Here is a 19,921-nt window from a genome sequence, read left to right as displayed (position 1 = left end):
GAACTAGAATTTCACTGAGAAATTAGAACTATATTGCAAATAAATGTTTTACTAATCTTGCTTTTACTAAAAGAAATTTATGTTCACTATGTCAAGTTACCTCTAATCGAATTATAGGTATTCGGATGGAATCCAATTAGAATACTTTCAAATTTTCTATCATACACACATTATTGTACAATGTTTCTTATTTATACAAAGCACCCAAACTCTGGTTATAATACCAGATGATATTACAGGCACTAATCATCATCCACTGGATGGATAACCTTGTATTTTTAATCATATTTTCTGCTCACAAACACTAGGCTGATTTATAATCTTCTAAAAGGTCTCCACAAGCGATGGACAGAAACACTTTTGAATTAAAAAAAAAAAAAAAAAAAACAATTATAATAATGCAAAGCAATAATTTTCACTTTTATTAATAAAAATTTTATATACTTTATGAATTTTTGAGTGAAATTAAACAGTTATTTTTGAACCTCAGGCGACATATCACCCTTAATTTAGTAAATGTTAAAATGATTAAGGTGCTGGTATTTACTTATTGACCAGTACCTTAAGGTCAATAAGTAAATTTTTCAGCAATCATTTAAGTTAGTTCCTATTTCCTATAGGATAAAGAAATATAATTCTTAACTATTATTTTAATAGCTAATATAGCTTACTTTTTGTTTAGGAGTGTCCCTTTTCTTACAATGCCATTAGCTCTTCACCCAAATCTTAAGGCATTACTGAAGTGTTATAAAACTAATATATGAAGAATAATATAGGAGGAAAATTTGGGCATACTTCTTTGGATGTTGGTTTCTGTCTCCTTATCCAGGCAATGTGCATTCATCTACTGTTAAAGGAAGGGGGGGGGGAGGTTTGGAAAATGGGGGTAAAGTAATGTGGGGGAATTATTTGAAAAAACCCAGGTTTTTTATATGTATAATATTATTATTATTAAGGGTGGGTAGGAAATGTTTGGAGGGGTGTGTGAAGGAAGGATCTGAAGATAGAAAATTATTATTATTATTTTTTTTTTTGGGGGGGGGGAAGAGGAGGGATTTATGGAAAAAAGTCAGGGGTGGGAGTAACGGGGTGTGAGCTGTTTTGACAGGCGTCGTCTTCAGAACCCGTGGAGGAAGTGGAGGCTAGGTGTTCCTGTCTTTGGTGTGCTTGTGTTATCTCCTATTGGTCGGAGTCGTGACATAATTTTTATGTTATGGAGCTTCCAACTCTCAGAGATTATGTAGGATTATTGGACATTTATTGAGTTTTCGTCACATTTCATGGCTATCATTTCCGATATTCTAAGCATTGTTTTGTTGTCTTGTATGTCTAATATTATGGCCTTGTCGATTTGCGGGGTATGTTTTTGTTCAAGGGCATGGACTGCTATTTCAGTTTTTCCTGTACTTTGTATCCTGTGTTTCTTTTTGTTGTTGTGTTTTTATTGTTTAAATGTTCTGGAATAGGAATGTTACAGACACAGAAGTGTTCTTGTAGTCTTGCCCATAAAGCCCTGATAGTAGAACTTGTGTAAGTGACATCACAGTATTTTTAGCAGGGAAATTTGTAAACAACGTTGTGGTGTTCTAAAATTTCTTTGTGTGTGCGAGATTTTGTAGGTTGTATGTGTTCTGGATGTATGGCAGTTTGATAATTTTTTGAGTTGGGAAGTTTGTTTTGGTTGTTGGGTGTTGTTTTGCCTGGTTTTTGCTGTTTTGTTGGAGTAATTTATTAGTTGTGTTGGGTAATTCTGATTTTGAAAAATTTGTGTTAACTTCTTTATTTCTGTGTTGAGATAATTACAGTTAGTTGAAAACTTGTAAGCATTTATGAATTGTGTTAGGATGACTGATTTTTTTAATCGAATAAGGATGGTATGAGTTAAATGGAGGTAGTTTCCGATGTGTGGGGATTTGTGGAATATTTTCGTGGCTATTTTGTTGTTTGTTCTGACTAATGTCAGGCTTAGGAAATTGATGGATTTGTCCTGTTTGGTTTCTATGGTGAATTTTATCCTGTTGCTGTAATCGTTAAGGACAACACACATCACCACCTTACAAGTGTCCTTCACGATTACAGAAACAGGCTAAAATTGACCATAGAAACCGAATCCATCAATTTCCCAAGCATGACATTAGTCAGAACAAACAACAAAATAGCCACGAAAAAATTTCACAAACTTGCACATATCGGAAACTACCTCCATTTAACTCATACCATCCTTATTCGATTAAAAAAATCAGCCATCCTAACACAATTCATAAATGCTTACAAGATTTCATCTAACTGAAATTATCTCAACACAGAAATAAAGAAGGTAATTCTGATTTTGAAAAAAAGTTAAATTTTTCAAAATCGGAATTACCCAACACAACTAATAAATTACGCCAACAAAACAGCAAAAACCAGGCAAAACAACCCGACAACCAAAAACAAACTTCTCGACACAAAAAATTATCAAACTGCCATACATCCAGAACACATACAACCTACAAAATCTCACACACACAAAGAAATATTAGAACACTGCAATGTTGTTTACAAATTTCACTGCCAAAAAAACTGTGATGTCACCCACACAGGTTCTACTATCAGGTCTTTATGGACAAGACTAAAAGAACACTTCTGTGACTGTAACATTCCTATTCCAGAACATTTAAACAATAAAAAAAGTGCAACAACAACAAAAAGAAAAACAGGATACAAAGTACAGGTCCACGCCCTTGAACAAAAACATACCTCGCAAATCGACAAGGTCAAATATTAGAAATACAAGACAATGAAACAATGCTTAGAATATCGGAAACGATAGTTATAAAATGTGTCAAAAACTCAATAAATGTCCATCGATCCTACATAATTGTTAAGTTGTGAATGAAGATATTTTGTATGTTTTAACACTTCATTCACATTTAACAATCTACCATGTTATAAGCAAGACTTGTAAATATCATTTGTTGTTAGTCTCTTACTTGTAAATTATTATTCATATAATTGCTTGGAGTCTTTTTATTATTGTTTAATTAATTAATCTAAAATATGTATTGGTACTGATAGGACTCTGTATTAAAATATCATTCAGTTTATTTTATTAATTCCTGTGTAAATGTTGTAAGAAACTGTGTGTAAGTAAATTTAAATGTATATTATATGAACTGTGATATATTTTTTTTCATTAACATTACTGAAAGAGAAAGTAATTTATGTAATTCTTCTGAATGCATTTGATTGGCTGTTGTCAAGAAAACGGAGTTAATTTTAGATAGTACGTGCGTGGAGCGTGAGCTATGGTATTCGAAGAGAGGAGGAGTTGATATGAGCTGAACTGTCTAGAACCGGATTTTGGCGGGAAGATTGAAGGTATTTTATTGGAAAACGAAAGTAAACAGGGGAGAAGCATTCAGGACAGCAAGGAGTAAAGTAACGGGTGGCAGAAAAGGGATTTGAATATGCTGTAAATAGATTAGGAAGGAACCGGGAAATTAATAGGCAATTAGGAATATTTATACAGAATTCTAAAATTACGATGAATTCCAATTGTTTTGAGGAAGTATAGTGCAAGGCTGAATTTAATGCATAGAAGAAAACAAGGAATAAGTAGATTACCTAAAACGAGTGCGTCAAGACTTGTGAAGCTCTATGTTTAATATTTTAGTTATATAGTGAAGATTCCCTTTGAATAGTGTTACTTCAAAGTGATAGTTAACTTCAGTTTTAAGTGTGCCTATAGTGAATTCGATGTGCAAAGGATGTAACCCGGTAAGAGCAGTCCGTTTTTTTTATATTTCAGCGTGAAGAAATAAGAGTTAGCTCCGCCTAATATATCTTAACATTAACTATGGCATTCTACTAAAATTAGCCGAAGTATGGAGCTTTAAAGTGTTTCCCCCTTGAAGTGATAACTGCCTCGTAATTGAAGTGTTTGTTGACTAAGAGAGAATTAGAGAGTTCTACTATAAGAGTATTTACTGTAAGATTCTGTAACATTGAACTGTGTGAACCATTTTAATTATTCGGAAGAATGTAGAATTGACAGCTGGATGTCTGATGCCTAATGTTTTATGTTTGTTATGAATACCTGAACTAAGTTGATTTGCATTATCTTGTTTTCAAAGTTATACTTAATGTACATGTTATATAACCCTGCATTAAATGTTTTGTTTTATTGATTCTAATTTGGTGTTTGCCTGATTCTCCTTCATTGCACCGCTCATAAAAAAATATCGGACCTTGCGGAAGACTTAAATGATAATATTAACCTCGGCCTGTATAAAGTGAGATTGAAAAAGTTAATTGATGATTGATTCCTCTATATTATATAGACTAGTTTGAATATAGGGTGGCGCAGGATAATATAAATTTCTCTATATTCAGATCAGTATCATTCAGCATCTAACAAATAAAAACGGATAATTTAAATAAGAATAATGTTCCAACAAGATGGCAGATTCAAAGCCAGGATGTATGATCCAACAATAATATTAATATCCAAGAGCTGGAAGCTTCATAACATGAAAATTAGTCATGAGACAACACAAGCACACCAAAGACAGGAATACCTAGCCGACATGACATAGCCCCCCCCAATTAAAATTACATTATAATTTTATTGTATTTGGGGTGCTTAAGGGTCAAAGCTATATAACTGAGAGGAGACCTCCATATAGCCTTCAAAGGAATATGGAGAACCAACCAGAGCTTCTTACCTAATGTCCAATCCTTACCTTCTCGTGGTGCACTCTGTTAGTATCCACTAAGTATATAACTAACAGGGTGCACCCTGTTGGTTATCCACTCAGTATCTACTTGGATACTGAATGGACGAGGATGGGCTGGCTATTTGGGATTTAGCCAACCAAATTGTATTCTTACTGGCTTAAACCAAATTTTCAAATGATGGTATAACATGACAGAATTTCATGCCAGCTGGGGCGTTGCCTGGTTAAACAAGGCCCCCCCCCCCATTGTTTTTACCAGGGAACCAGGGCGAACAGCGAAAAGTCAGCTACTGGAACAAATCTGAAAACACACTCCAAATCAACATCACCAGAGTTAAAGATCGGTACTATCAACATAAGAAGCCTGAATGGCAAAGAAATGGAGCTAGCTGAGGAATTGGATAAGTACCAGATCGACATAAAAGGGCTGACTGAAACAAAAAAGACAAAAACTGGTGAGATCTTTCTGAGCAATAAATACAAAATGTTATATTCAGGCAATGAAAATCAAAGAAAAGAAGGAGTAGCCACAGTATTCAACACTAAATATGAGGCTAATCTTCTTGAATGGCAAGCAGTCTCAAGTAGAGTGATGTGGACAAATATAAGAATGGGAAACTAGACAATGAGACTTATTTGTGCCTATGATGATGATGAGAAAGTCTAAAACAATACACATAAAATAAACATAGTTCTATTATTTTTCTTTTAACTGTTAAAGGATTATTAATCAGTTCTCACATAACGTATTTACTCGAATATAACTCCCCCTCCCCCCCAATTAAAGCTAGAAAATTGTGGTGCGAGATATATGTGGGGATTTTTGGAAAATAAAGTTTTCAGGAAAAAAATGAAAATGGGTATGACTTAGCAAGAATCTCCTATTCGCTATCGCTACTTCTGTCCTCGAGAGCAGTTTCCTTCTGTGCATCATCAAAGTCATCTACCCAAATAGTGTCATCTTCTTTCCCATAATTTCAAGCAAAAATTACCAGTAATTTACAAGACTTGAGATATGTACTGAACAATCCTTCATGAATGACTAATGAGAAGTGAAAGCAGAGCACGAAACAGACAGCAATTGTAGGCCAGTAGCAATAGAGCAGCTATGAAGACATGAATATGATTGATGCGATATTAACAAAAGATTGCGCGACCCAACGACAAAGGCAAGCCAACAATTTTTAAGTTGAAATGTTATTTCTCTTCAACCGAATTCCATAATATCTGAAACTGCCATAACAACATTTACCATATATATATATATATATATTTCTTAGTTTTAACATGTTCAGAATGGGGTTGGGTTGTTGTTGTCTTGTCCTTTGAAGAGTCTTAGATGTTTTCGTGTGCTCCTTGTACTGCTTTGGCTATGTCGATGATTTTGTTTGTATAGAGCTGTTGTTCAGGATCTATTTCTTGCAAGGCTTCTGTAATTGCTGGACAGGTAAAGATGTGAGTGGGTGTCAGTTCAGTATTGGGGCAGTTGTTGCAGTTTCTATATGTTCTTGTATCATCTGTATTGATCTTCATTCCTCTATAATGTCCTGTTTGTAGTCTTGTTATCGTGGTGGAGGTCTTTCTGTCAGCACTGATTTCGGGAATTTGATGTTGTATCACTGATTTCAGTGGAGTTAGTTTAGCTTTTGCTAATGCATTGGCATCAGCAAGAGTTATCATGTGAGTTTCTTGGTTGAGTTCTCTGGCCTCTTTTGCTAATTTATCAGCTGCTTCATTGTAATCAATGCCTACATGAGCAGGCAACGGGGTTGGTGTTTTGCCCATTTAACTTTCTGACGGAACTTTGTGTACTGCTTCAGTTGCGTGGATGGATTCAACTCACAAAGTTTCAACCCTTTGGTAATTTTATTGCTGCTTGTTTGCATTCTGCTTCCACATCGAGCTAGCAGGTGGACTCGCACACACATTATATGGCATGTTTCAATTCATGGTAGAATTTTATTTGAAGTTAGCCTTTGTGATCTGTCTTAATGATATCAAAAAATTAGACAATAGTTTTTAGGTAGATACTGTGTTTGCCAGTGCAACACATGAGTTTGCTTGAGTCTATACAGTATAGTTGCTGTGGGAGGGGACATGTCATTCCTTAGTGCTGTTTTCATCCCAGTTGTCTCTAATTGCACTATTTGTTGAGAAATACATTATACAGACTGCAAATGTCTGTATACCTTACTCAGTGATACAATAAAACTACTTGTTTTTCTTGCATCTGCAGTATAGTGGCTGTTGGGGAGGGCATGTTGGTTACCACGGGGAGAAAGTTACTATCGCTCAGACGTGAACGTGTTTAAACTTTTTTTCGTGTGTGAGGTATGTGCGAAATTTTTTCATTTCTTTTTTCATAAAGTAAAATCAGAGGTGCGAGTTATAGAGTAAATACAGTAATCATAAAAAACTAACAAAAAAAGAATGTGTAACAGAGTTCAAGATCATCACTGCTACATATATTGCCACTGAATTAGAAACTTTTATTTAATACCACACTGGACCTCCTTTAGCAACTACCAATACAGATCTTCAATTCCCTGCACATAGTTTGGTGAAATATGGGTTGGGAACAGCCTTTAGTCAATTCCTGCACACAGGAAGTTCTGTTTGTACGTACAAGCCCTACCAGATGACGCCAATCTTGTTCCTGACAGACTGCCTTAGGACCACAGTTATGCCTCTTAGACAAGCAATATGGATTATTTTCCCACTAAAAAAAAAAAAAAAAAACACGGGGATATCTCGCCTTTTGAGAAAGCTGTCAGTTCTTCTGTTTTCAAAATCATGGCTCCAGCCAGATTTTGAAAACAGGGACTCATAAGCCCTTTATCGAATGCTGAATGATCCTTTGTTTTTCCTATTGTGATCAAAACTATTGTTAATTACTGACTAGCAGCAGCATTCTTAAATACTTGCCTAGAACATGTGGTGATGTATGTGACCCAGTATTTTGCATATATGCTGCACAAGTGTTTCTAATTCAGTGGAAATGTGTACTATTATTAGATATATGAAGAGCCAAAGGCTTAAATTCGGCGACATATGACTTGTTTAAGTTAAGGGATATTACATCCCATATCATTTCTTAGCCGAATAAGAAACTCAAAGAGTTTCATGCCGAATATAGTAGAAACTATATAAAGTTCGGCAATTCTAAGCGTAAGCAAATACCTGGATACTGCAGCAACTGACCCTAAAGGTAGTGCAAGCTGAGGCAACTTATGTCTAAGGTGGAGCAAGCTCCGATCACTATTCTTGATATTTACTAAGTTCACATTATGGGTAAATATCAAGAATAGTGATCTGCCTACCTGGAGGGAACCCTGTCTCTTGTCCACATGCAGTCTCATATCCCCTCCCTCCTACCTGCATACTACTATCCTATGACTCCCTTCAGTAATGACCTGGCAGAGTAAGTGGCTGCATGAGTATTCACTAGTTGGTTGGGAGGCCTCCCAGTTCATTGTTGTCAGCTTCAATTTCATATATTATCTAGTTTGCAGAATTGTGTTACTGTTGTGTCTCCTTGGAAGGATTAGCCACATGCATGTTTAGATGAGGGGGGGGAATATTTATATATATATAAAAAGAAAAAAAAAACAGTATGCTGCATGATCTAACTACTATTGAGGATTATGCTAAGGTAGTTAAAATCATAAGGAACTTTATTATCATTTTATCATTTTTTTATCATTTTCTCATGGTAGGTTGTCTGTTTTGGAACTCTGCTACTGATACGAACACAAACTGCTTTCACAATTACTTCTTATCTTTTCCATCATGTTTACCAATTGGTTTGTAAATATCATTCCAGAAAAGCACTATCATATTTGTTCCTATTCTATACCAGGAGGAAAATTGGTGGTTTTTATTTTATTTTTTTTTTCTTTTGAGTGGCAAAGGTGAAGAAGGTGAGGAGTTAAAATTGACTGCTGACATTCAAATTTGCGATGACAGGAAAATTTCAATTTTTATCTACACCTAGAATATCAGAAAAACAAATGACAATTTCTTTTTCTCTCAATACGTAAGTACAGATCCAAACCAAAACACATTATCTAATCAACCTGAAATTCCAAGAGATGGTTACTGCATGACTAAAATTATTGTGCAAATTTACTTACTACTCTTAACAAATTAAGTATAGTTGTTCAAACAAAATAATTATAAAATATTCATTTAATATGCAGCATCAACTGAAAACATTTCTGCAGAGAGATTCTTAAGCATGTAAATGAAATATGTTTGTCTTCAGTACAATTTTACAAGCTGCCATAAACTGATACTAGTCTATCATCAACTTTAGTAGCTTACTACTCCTATCTGCGAGATGAAACTTAAGAGTGCTTCAGAGAATATTTATTTTTATGAACAAATCCAGTCAACAACAATAACAAAAAACACTAGCACTTACTTTTAATGCTAGGAAACTCCAGATTTCTGGTTATCAGTTACATCTTTATTTGTTTCTGTCATAGTTAAATTGCACACATCTTTCACTATCATTTCAGCAATTTGCCACGCCATGTCTTCCTGATTCTTTAAGAAAAGGGAGAAAATTAATTATATAATTTCCTCAGGTGGAATATAGATATAAAAAACTTAGGGAAGTCATAACAGCTATCTTCCATTCCAATTAAAATTTCAAACTGCTGATTTTTTTGCACTTCAAGTTACCAATGCACTAGTTTTACAAGAAATTTAAGTCAACTTTTTCAGTACAACATCCTAATATGACTTAGTTTAGCATACTGGTAAAAATGGAAATTTATGAATGCCAAGTCTTTTTATCTCCTTCCTTCAAAAAGTGATCTATATGCTATAATTTTAGCCTCCATTATCAAACTATATACATGTAAAAGTAAAGAAGCATCAAGCTATAAATCATATTCCAAAAGATACAGTAAAGACCAAATTCAGGTCTATGCACCAACAAGCTCTCAGTATTACTGAAGTAGACAAATTCTACAATAGAGTAGACACTGCAATAAATAAAAGCAATCACACTCAGTGATTATGGGGGCTTCACTATCTCAACAAAGCTAACATGTGAAGAAGTGACTGGACAATATGGCTTTGGATATCAAAATCCCCAGGATAAAGGTTTTGAGTTGGGATTAAGTAATTCCTGAAAAATTCCTTCTCTAAGAGAAAACCTAAAAGAGTATGGATGTGATGTTTTCAAAATAATGAAACTGCTGAAACAGGCTACATACTAGTTCAAAATGCAAAAATTATCCACAAGACCTATTGGTTAGAAGCACCATTCCAGTCTGCCTAAATAGAAACAAAAATAAGGTTTAAGAAATATGATCACAAAGTAATTCAAAATAATAATACTAATGCATAAAAAAAAATAATCTCGATAACTACTAAATATACTTATGAAATAGACAGGTGTCACTCTGGAGCTAAAAAAAAATACTATTATGAAAAGGAAAATTATTGTTCAAGATGAAACACATTCCAGAATAACTAAAGCATGAAATAGTTACTGGAGACTCAGCCAGGGATGAAGGGAAATCAATTTGCTACCTCTCTTAGAAGAAAGCTAATTGTTCACATAAGGTGTCTAAACTTGGTGTTCCCTTCCAGAAAACAAACAAAGCCTTGCTGTAGTACAGGTAAAAATGTATTTCATTCTTAGCATCAATGTATTAGCCCTGAATGGTAATAATGTCTAGATGCTTCTTAATATCCTTTTTTTTAATATGATCCAGCCATTGACACAATCTGTTCACTCCCCTACTCTTATCTTTCTCAGAACTCTTACATCTGTGGTCTCCAGTTTTTGATTAAGTGCTTTATTTCTAATCCATTTATTTAACACATGGAGAAAAATGCAAGAAATTAATGAGCAAAACTATATACAGACTGAGAGTTCAGTTAACCAATCGATTACACTATCTAGGAGTAAATGCAAATTCCTGAGGCCTCCAGGGAAGGAGTGTGAGACAGTCATCAGTGATACAATGCATAGTCTGCACAGCACCACACATGCAAAAAAGGTGACTGTGAAATTCCCTACAGATGTAACAAGTGGGCACAGTGGCCTTGTCTGGTCCTAAATCTGTTCAGCTGGCTCTAGAGGTGCCAAGGTAGATTGAATCCTGAAGGTTGGATCTGTAATCAGGCACTTGTTTGTAGCTTGTTCCAGTGTCTTCTCCACCAGACCTGGGAACCATCATTGGGTATTTTCACATGCCAGATGGGAGATATAGATGCAGAGTGATATCTTGATATATAGGAAGGTACACGTTATTTCTGATTTTATCTATTTCTTTGATGGTAGCTTCTTCTCTTCAGAAGCATGGAGGAGTGATGTGGGAATGAACAGGTAACCATGGGAGAAGAGTAGATCTTAAGGTATCAGAAATGGGTTTTATTATGTTAAGCTGTGTGTCCACAGGAATCGTGTGGTGACTTCAGCTCCAAACTGTAAACAATACTCTGCTACTGGGAAGACCAGAGCCAGGGCTGCTGCTCTTAGAGTCAAGGCATTACAACCTCGAATTGTGCCTGTTAGCTTATTTATGATGTTCCTTGCAAGCATTTTTATCTTAGTTTTTTCCAAATGTTTTGTTTTTCAGTTGTTAGACTATGAGCAAATGTGATACCAAGGGAACACTGGTTACTAACCCGTCTCTCAGATCCATAACTCAAAATTGGCTTGAACACAGTCTTCTATATGGTTAGTTTACCGTTTTGATTAATTTCTGTCTCATTCCATATAAATTCATCGAGTTTATTTCCTACCATACCAGCTCTGCCACATCAAAGTGTGATATTGGTGATCAGTGTTTAAGTCACCGATGAAAATCTCAAAGCTTTGGATGTTTGCAGTGTTCTATCATCAGCAAAACTATGAGGGTATTTTATATACAGGAGAAAGAAGGTGAACAACACAGCTAAGCCCCAAATCATTCTTGTATTGGTGGAGTAACTTGAAGAGGAAGTCCTCCATCAACATAAAGTGAATGACAGAGAGAAAGTTGGGTACCTTTACAGAGGGTGGAAGGTAGACTGAAAGATGGCAATTTACTGAGCAGGTCTATTCTATAATCATGTTATCTATTTCCATGTTTAATTTGTCATCTTCAAAACACATTGTGTCTAAATATCTGAAATGCTTTACTTGTTCTATAGGATCTCCATTCAGGATACACCTGATGTTCTGAGTGTTTTTGCTGTTTTCATAGGCTATCTTTCTATTGCTGATTTTCACACCAAATTTATTATAGCCGTCATTCAATTTAGTTAAGGAACCTGAAGACTTGTAGTGGATTAATTAAACAGCATAACATCATCTGAATAAAGATCTGAGTTGAAATCTCTGATTCTGATATTAGGCTTAATGCTACTTTTCTTCATATTGTGAAACATATAAATGATGAATATTGACAGAGATAATGTGCACCCTTGTCACACACCTGAGTTAACATCAAACTATCTTTCTGTACTTCCTTCAATACGAATTGCTGACTTACATAACAAATATAGATAATGTACTGCTCACATAATGCCACATTTAGATATTTTTTCTTGGCACCTTATCATGTGCCTTTTCTAGATCTACAAAAATAAAATACAGATCCTTGTTATATTCCCATGATTTCTCAAATGATTGAGAAATCATGGGAATCGTAGTGCCCACATTATTATATGGCAGTGAAATTTGGGCAATAAACAAACAAGATAAACAAAGAATAAAAACAAGTGAAATGAGATTTAAGAGAACTGCAAAATACACATTATTAGACCCAAAAACGGAACAAAAACTAAACAATTATAAACAAAAATGGATAGAACACGTAAACTGAATGGCCAACACCCGATATCCTGAACAAATAATAAAATATAAACCAATTGGAAAGAGAAGGCCGGGTAGACCTCAAAGAAGGATATTAGATGGATAATGAGACCAAAACAGACCAATATGGTCTACATCTATAATTAGCATTATGATGATGATAACTAGAGTGTCTAGGTAATACCTATTATGTCTGATATTTTAAAGATACTTGTGACATAAAGACTGTATAATATAAGCACGTAAACACAAGAAAGATATTTAATTAGCCAAATATTTCTGTATCAAAAATCTGGGAAAGTCTAATCAGGATAACTCATTAATTCATATTAATTTTATGTTATTTAAAATTATTGAAATTATTAATTAATATCTTTATTTCAATCATGTCTCTGCTTAAAAATATTCTCTTTAATACTTAGTGATATAACATCACGCAGCTTGTTCTATTTTTAAATGATCTATCGTTAGTATTCCACCTTGTATTTTTTAAAACTGTTGTTGTAATGCCACTGAAGATGGTCTACAATTTTCAGACCGAAATATTTGGCTAATTAAATATCTTTCTTGTGTTTACGTGCTTATATTATACAACCTATTATGTCGATGTCGTACTTATCTAATTCTTCTGCTAGTTACATTTCTTTCCTGTTGATGCTTTGTGTGTTGATGGTACCAATCTTGAACTCTGTAGATGTTTAGTTGGGATTTGTTCCAGTAACTGACTTCACTGTTTGTGCTCTGATAAAAGAGTACAGCCTTGTTTAACTTGGCAATGCCACAGCCGGCATGAAATGCTATCATGTTGTACCATCATTTTATTTTGGTTTCAGTCAATAAGAATACAATCTGATCAGCTAAATCCCAACCACCAGCCCATCCACATTTGTTCAGTATCTAGATAGACAGCTACTAATGGGATTCACCACAAAGGTGAGGAATGGACATTAGGTCAGAAAACCAGGAGAATTCTTCACATTCTTTAAAAGGTTACATGGAAGTCTGCAACCATTTAGTCAGCTTTGACCTCCAAGAAATTCCTGAGTATACACGAGTCTAAAGAAATTGCCAGATAGGTATTAATTGTAGAGCATAACTTTTTACATTTGGGGAGACAATTATGCTAGCAAACATTTTGACATTATGCTAAGATTGTCACATCTTTTTGCCAAAAAGACTATAAAAGGCATGTAGTTCTCTGTTTCTAGAATGGCAATAGGTGATTAGGGATTTGGAGGAGAGGAATGATGCCGGAAAGTCAATTTAGGGTCTGTAACAGTTATGCCATCTAGATGAGGAAGAGGATAAAGAGAAGAGGACATACAGGAAAGCAGAAGCTGCATTCATAGTTTTTGCAAAGGACCAGAAGACAACCGCCATTTGGACAGAAGGCAAGGTTTCTGCTGCTGACCTTTTCAAGGTTCAAATCTTGGCCATTATGTGAACATTTATAATTGTTATAAAAATATATAGTTTTTTTTCCCATCCCAGAAACTCATGTTTTCATTCTTTAAAACAAGTAAACTAAGAAGAAGTACATATACACAAATTAACAATCATAATACACTGGTTTTTCTAGTCTTAGCAGAGGCCAGCGTAATGTCTCCTTTCAGCCACAATTCCAACAACCAATCCTTTCGAAATCAGATGGATATGGTGATGAGTTTTGTATTTTTTACATGCCTCAGCATAGACCAAGTGTGAAGCTGGAATTCTTGCATTTTCACATACCTAGCAAAGAAAGTAAAGTGAGAGGGAATAAGTTAGAGAAATTATTCTCACTGGTATGAAGGCCATCATGCCAGTGAGAATAATTTCTCTAACTTGCTCTGAGCTGGTGTTTAGATCCAAAGAGTAAAAGGTTCCCTTTCCCTGGCAAATGGGGTATACTTATCTTCCAGGAGAGTGAAGGATTATCTAGTATTTCACTTGGTAGATTTACAATTTGCATTAGATCACAGCTTATAGTAAATACTTCTGAAGCTCAGCTTAGTATTTCACTTGGTAGATTTACAATTTGCATTAGATCACAGCTTATAGTAAATACTTCTGAAGCTCAGCTTGGTCTCAGAACTGGAAAAAGGAAGCCAACTGAGTTGTAGATGCTGAAGTCAGCTACAAAGATGACTAATTTTTGGATAACTGGATTGCAGAAAATCAAGCTTTACAGATAGATACAAGGTGAGAGTGATTTTCAGAATTTGGAGAGTAGTAAATAAATCAAATATGAATGTTACTAAATGGAATAATAAAACCTTCGAGATGGAAAAGATCAAAAAACTTGAGGATTCTAAAGTGGTTGTTGCAGCTGCAATTTGGGTTTTGAAGAAAAAAAGTCTGGTTTAGTTGTATAAGTAATGATGTATTATGAAATAATCATTTGCTGTCTCTACAGCTCCCCCATTTTTGAAAATCCTTGTGACCTCTGACAACGGAATCCAATTCAATGTCTACAACTTCAAATGGTTCCCTTTTTACAATTCCACTGACCAAGCTGGAAGAAAAACTGAAGTATTTGTTATAAACAACAATGTAAAGCAAACTCATCTCCCAATGAGAATTCCTGATGATGCTCTCTACTGATCCTATACTCGGGATCCTTTTTTAACCAGTGTATTCTCTTTGTAATTCAGATCACTATCTCATCTGAGTTTGATCACTTTTGTTCTTCCATTCCATGGTCAGACTACTGTTTGCATTCTTCAGACACTTGTTGAGCTTACTCACTGCAGAAATTATCAACATTGTAATGAGGGCCTTCATTCTCCACTCTATTCATAATTTCCACTCAATACCCAAACCATGGCTTTCACAATAGTGTACTAGGATAGTCAAAAAAAATCTTATTGCAAGTGACTAGAGAAAACACCTCCAACTTCATTCACAATCTACAATGAAGCCTGCAACATTGGCAAAACCATCAACAAGGGCTAATACACCTTTAAAAGTGATAAATGTAGAACATGGCCACTTGTGCTAATGTCAGTCACACCTTCTGGCCCTTCGTGAAAACTGTTGGAAGTAACTTCTGTCCATTAGTACTTCCACCTCTACCCCTAAATGTGTATCATGGGAAGCTTTGGAAAAACCTGTGCTATGAATAATCTGGCATTGAGGTCTTCTGGCAAATTGCTATTTTATGGTTTGTCTTTCTCTGCTTCATAATTGAATGCTAATTTTCTCTTGAGTTGTTCACTGCATGTAATGGTGAAGGGTGTTCTCCCTGTATATTTTCCAACTAATGCAGGTGTTCCTCAGGGGCTCTGTTATTTCACCTTTTTTTCATATGTTTCATAGTTTTGCAGATGATAGCACTCTCCACCCCAATCTACTCTATATGACAAACCATACAGTGCTCAACATCAAGCTTCATCTATAATAAATGCTCTAAACGCTAATTTCCACTAAAAGGCAATACTAGCCTTTTTTTTCTTTTCTTAATTGCTAAGAAAGACCTTAGTTCTCTCTCTTTACCTGTTATAATCCACGGACAAATCTCTCTCTTTTTGGAATGACTCTTACTCCTAGCCTTTTCTTGGCACATCACTTCTGTTGTATTCTTGGCTTCCAAAAAAAAAAATTGGCAGCCTTTTCATTCAAGATATCACTTTTCATTTGTCCAGCCACTTAATTCGTAAAAATCTCACATCCATCCAATGCTCTAACATTGTGTGGTGCATATAAAACCTGTCTAAAATTCTTGATGCTATTCACAGAAAGGAAGTCCTGTTAAATGATGACTCATCTCTCTTTCTCTCTCACAAACACACTCAATTCAGGCATTCTCTCTCATAGATGGTCAGTTCAATATTCTCTCTCTTTTACAGACCTTTCCATAGGTGGGGCTAGCAGGACTGACATTCATAATGTCCTCCCATTTCTGGGAGAAGATCCCATTAATCTTTCTTTCTGTTTACCTGAGTTCTGTGGAACAGCCTTCTCCATGAATTATTCCCCAAAGACTATAACCTCCAGCTCTTATTTTTATTTTTTAATTTCCTCTGCTCTGCTATTAACCCTCGACTCCAACCTATATAAGGTGTGCTGCAAATGTTGAAGTGGATGTGAAAGGAATTTTTTTTTGTCAGAATCTGTTTATTTTTTAATTACAGTGACACTATGATCATCTCCCTTTGTATCTGTTGTATCGTTATTAGTGCTGCTGAAAAATAAGTCATTCTTTCATAATTTAGTTAATAATATATTAACTCATTGTAGTTTTTGTTTCATATGAGTGTGTGATTGAGTTATTTAGTTCTTAAGTAAACCTTGTATTTTTATTTTAAATTAGATATTGTCGGTAAGGCACTAATGTATGGTAGAGCAAAGACATCACATTTTTCATGAATCGAATTTACGTGATTTTGTGGGGTGCAATGTGTGTGCGTGCATGTGAGATGCATTACAAAATCACAAAAAAGTTCAAGAATTTCTGGAGTATGAAGTGTTCTGAGAGTGAGTGCAAGTTCGGTGTTGAGTTCAAAGCAAGTGTTAATACACAATATCGATGATAAAATAGAAAATGTCAATGTCAGAATTAATGTTGAACATGAGGTGGTAGAAATACAGGAACAAGAAGTGGACCTAAATAAGGAAATAGCGTGTTTGCAGGTAATCCTTAAAGGGATAAAGTGTGAAATCAAAAAATTTCAGAAACAACAAAAGATTAGCAGGACTGAGAAGAGAAAGAAGCAGGTGGTCCAAGTTAAGAGTAGAGATCATGTGAACAAACAAGAAAAAAAAACAAGGTAAGGAGGAATTATGTACGGAGACTATGATGATCAGAGGAGTACTTAATCAAAATATAATGAAATCATGTTTCATTGGTGCAGAAATTAATGATATTAGTCATGCCATCCAGATGCAGAAAGATAAGGCAAAAGAACTAACTGTCTTGGTTGGCACTAATGATCTGAAAGGTGAAAAGTATTCTATGAAGGAGGATGTAAAGGAGTTGTTAGATGAAGTAAAAATGAAGAACGAAGAGCAAGAAATTAAAGATTATAAGTCTCCTGCCATACTATGATAAAGGTGAACTGGGGGGGGGGGAGGTGAATGTTAACAAACAAATCAATAAGCAGTTTGTGCAGAAGGAATGATGTAAGGATTTGTGGACCTATGGTTTGAGTTTGATGGAAAGAAGGATTTATATAATGCTAATGGACTGCCCCTAAACTGTTTTGGTGTTAGGTGTCTAGAGAGCTTCATTCATCAAACATGCTGAAACACAAATTCGGGAAACTTAAGCAATTAGGGTGCATGCAGGTGAGCGCACATGCGTGCGTGTGTGTGTGTGTGTGTGAAGGCATCCAATGAGGTAAGTATGACAAACAAGTGCAAAATCTAGTCTCTGAAGCAAAAATATTGAATAAGGTAGCCAATTCAGAAAGTAAAGGTGGTTGGAAGCTTAAAGGGATGCTACAGTTTTCATATACTATTGTCAGAAGTATCAAGAACAAGAAGTGGGGAGTTTTTTAATTTTTTTGGCACTGGAAACCTGCCCAAAGTTATACACATTAATGAGACTTGGCTAACAACAGATGATCAGATGATGCAGTCACAGGAATAGAACGTGAAGGGTTTAGTATTTTCAGGGAAAATAGGACTGGGAAGAGAGAGAGTACTGCTGATGATGGCAGATATTAGTCATGCCATTATCTGCAACCAAAAAGAACAGGAGGGTGAGAGTGGGAGGGTGGCTGTTCATTTGAAGCAGTCGGGTGTGAGATCAAGGCCAGTAACACGGCAGACTGCTTCAGATTTCCAGCTGCATATTATATTAGCAGTGTTATGCTACAAGAAACTGATGAGGCTAGGTGTATAGTTGAAGTCTCCCATAATAATCACTCGATCTGCACTTGTACTGGTTGGTTGCTGATATAGGCTAGAGCAGGGGTTCTCAACCTTTTCCATTGCATATCACTATATTTAATTCAAGATATTAGATGTACCAGTAAAGGCAGTGGCTCATGTACCACCAGTGGTATGCGTACCATAGGTTGAGAATCCCTGGGCTAGGGGATTCCAGGGATGATCTGGAAGACATGCATCAGCAAATCAGTACAAGTGCAGATCGAGTGATTGTTATGGGAAACTTCAACTATAGAGATATAGACTGGAAGGAAGGAAGATCACTTGGCAGAAAGGAAATGGAATTTATACATCTACTGAGAGATAATCACTTGAGACAGCATGTGATGAAGAGAACTTGGAGTGTGAGAGTATTAGAACTGGTCATACAATCAAAAGAACTATCCCTAACCAACATGGCCACATTGCCTCTGACTGGGGAAAGTGACCATGCAGTCTTCACTTGGGAGATTATCAAAAATGAGGAATATTCTATCAAGAAAGGGTATATGTGGAACTACAAGGCAGGTGATAATAACAAATTTAGGAGAAGCCTGAAGTAGTCATGGCATAAAACCTTGAAAGTGAAGGATTTAGTTGTGCATGGAAATAGTTATAGGGCTAGAGGAAACAATATCACACTGTACTCAAGGTCAGGAGGGTAAATTGGGTAGGAGTTAGATGGATGAGTAGTATCATTAAGCATGAGCTGCAAAAGAAAATATTGTGGATGGTATATAAGGAAAAAGATAACCAGCATGGTAAGGAAGGCAAAATCAGATTACAAGAAGAAACTAGCCAAGCAAGCCAAAGGAAATTCCAAAGAGTTATTTTGTTACATGGCAAGTAAGAGGAAGAACATCTATGGAAGAATAACCTTAATGAGTGGTGATGATCATAAGGTGACAGAAGCAGATAAAATAGTTGTTACTGAGTGACCACTTTGCAAGGGTATATTATCCAAGTGAAGATATTATGGCAGAAGTGACAAGGACAGAGGTGACTGAATTGGAAGTTCTTAGTTTATAGCAGAATCTCAATGTAAATATGGCATACATTGGATTAGATGGGATATCAGCTCACATTTTACAAGAATATGTAAAATGTGAGCTGAAGAATATGGAGCTCAAGAATCTGGAGAATATGGGATTGGAATATAAACTCTTAACTTGGATCAGGAAATGGTTGACACACATATCAAAAAGTGGTATATAGTGGGTGTGAATTTGTCAGATTTAAGAGCCCAAGGTCTGCCAATGCCAGACCTTGGGCCATTGTTCAATCTATACATTAATGACATTAGAAAGGGTATAACAGGAGATGTGCAACTGTTTACCGATGATGCAAAGAACAAGCAGGGTCCATTCTTTGCAATCAGGGATGCTACTGATATCCAACACTTACAAAATGATTGGAGTAGGTAGGAAATTTGGGTAAATGAAAATGGCTATCAGTTTAATGTTAGTAAGTGTAAAGTTATGCACTTTGGCATGATGAGATTTCCAGCTGCATATTATATTAGCAGGGTTATGCT

The 19,921-nt window shown here is 35.5% G+C and overlaps 1 protein-coding gene across 4 annotated transcripts in view; it reads right to left on the bottom strand.

The window, feature by feature from the left end:
- pkaap (A-kinase anchoring protein pkaap) overlaps positions 1–19,921 on the bottom strand; it is a 234,259-nt gene that overhangs the window by 15,314 nt on the left and 199,024 nt on the right. For 3 of the 4 annotated variants that reach the window (XR_016550095.1, XR_016550093.1, XR_016550094.1), the window contains 2 exons: positions 9,142–9,266; positions 101–357 (listed from right to left, as the gene is read on the bottom strand). Coding sequence is in view for 1 of the 4 variants with exons in the window: in XM_090410637.1 (XP_090266763.1) it covers positions 9,150–9,266 (117 nt within the window). In the remaining 3 variants the exon portion in view is untranslated. The remainder of the gene's footprint in view (positions 1–100; positions 358–9,141; positions 9,267–19,921) is intronic. The other variant, XM_090410637.1, reaches the window with a different exon arrangement.

The sequence above is a fragment of the Typopeltis vanoorti genome, chromosome 2, assembly GCF_054136105.1.
Source record: "Typopeltis vanoorti isolate ZY-2024b chromosome 2, IOZ_Tvanoo_1.0, whole genome shotgun sequence".
NCBI classification, from domain to species: Eukaryota; Metazoa; Arthropoda; class Arachnida; order Uropygi; family Thelyphonidae; genus Typopeltis; species Typopeltis vanoorti.
Note: the sequence above shows the minus strand (reverse complement) of the source record. Positions and strands in the feature narration are given on the sequence as shown.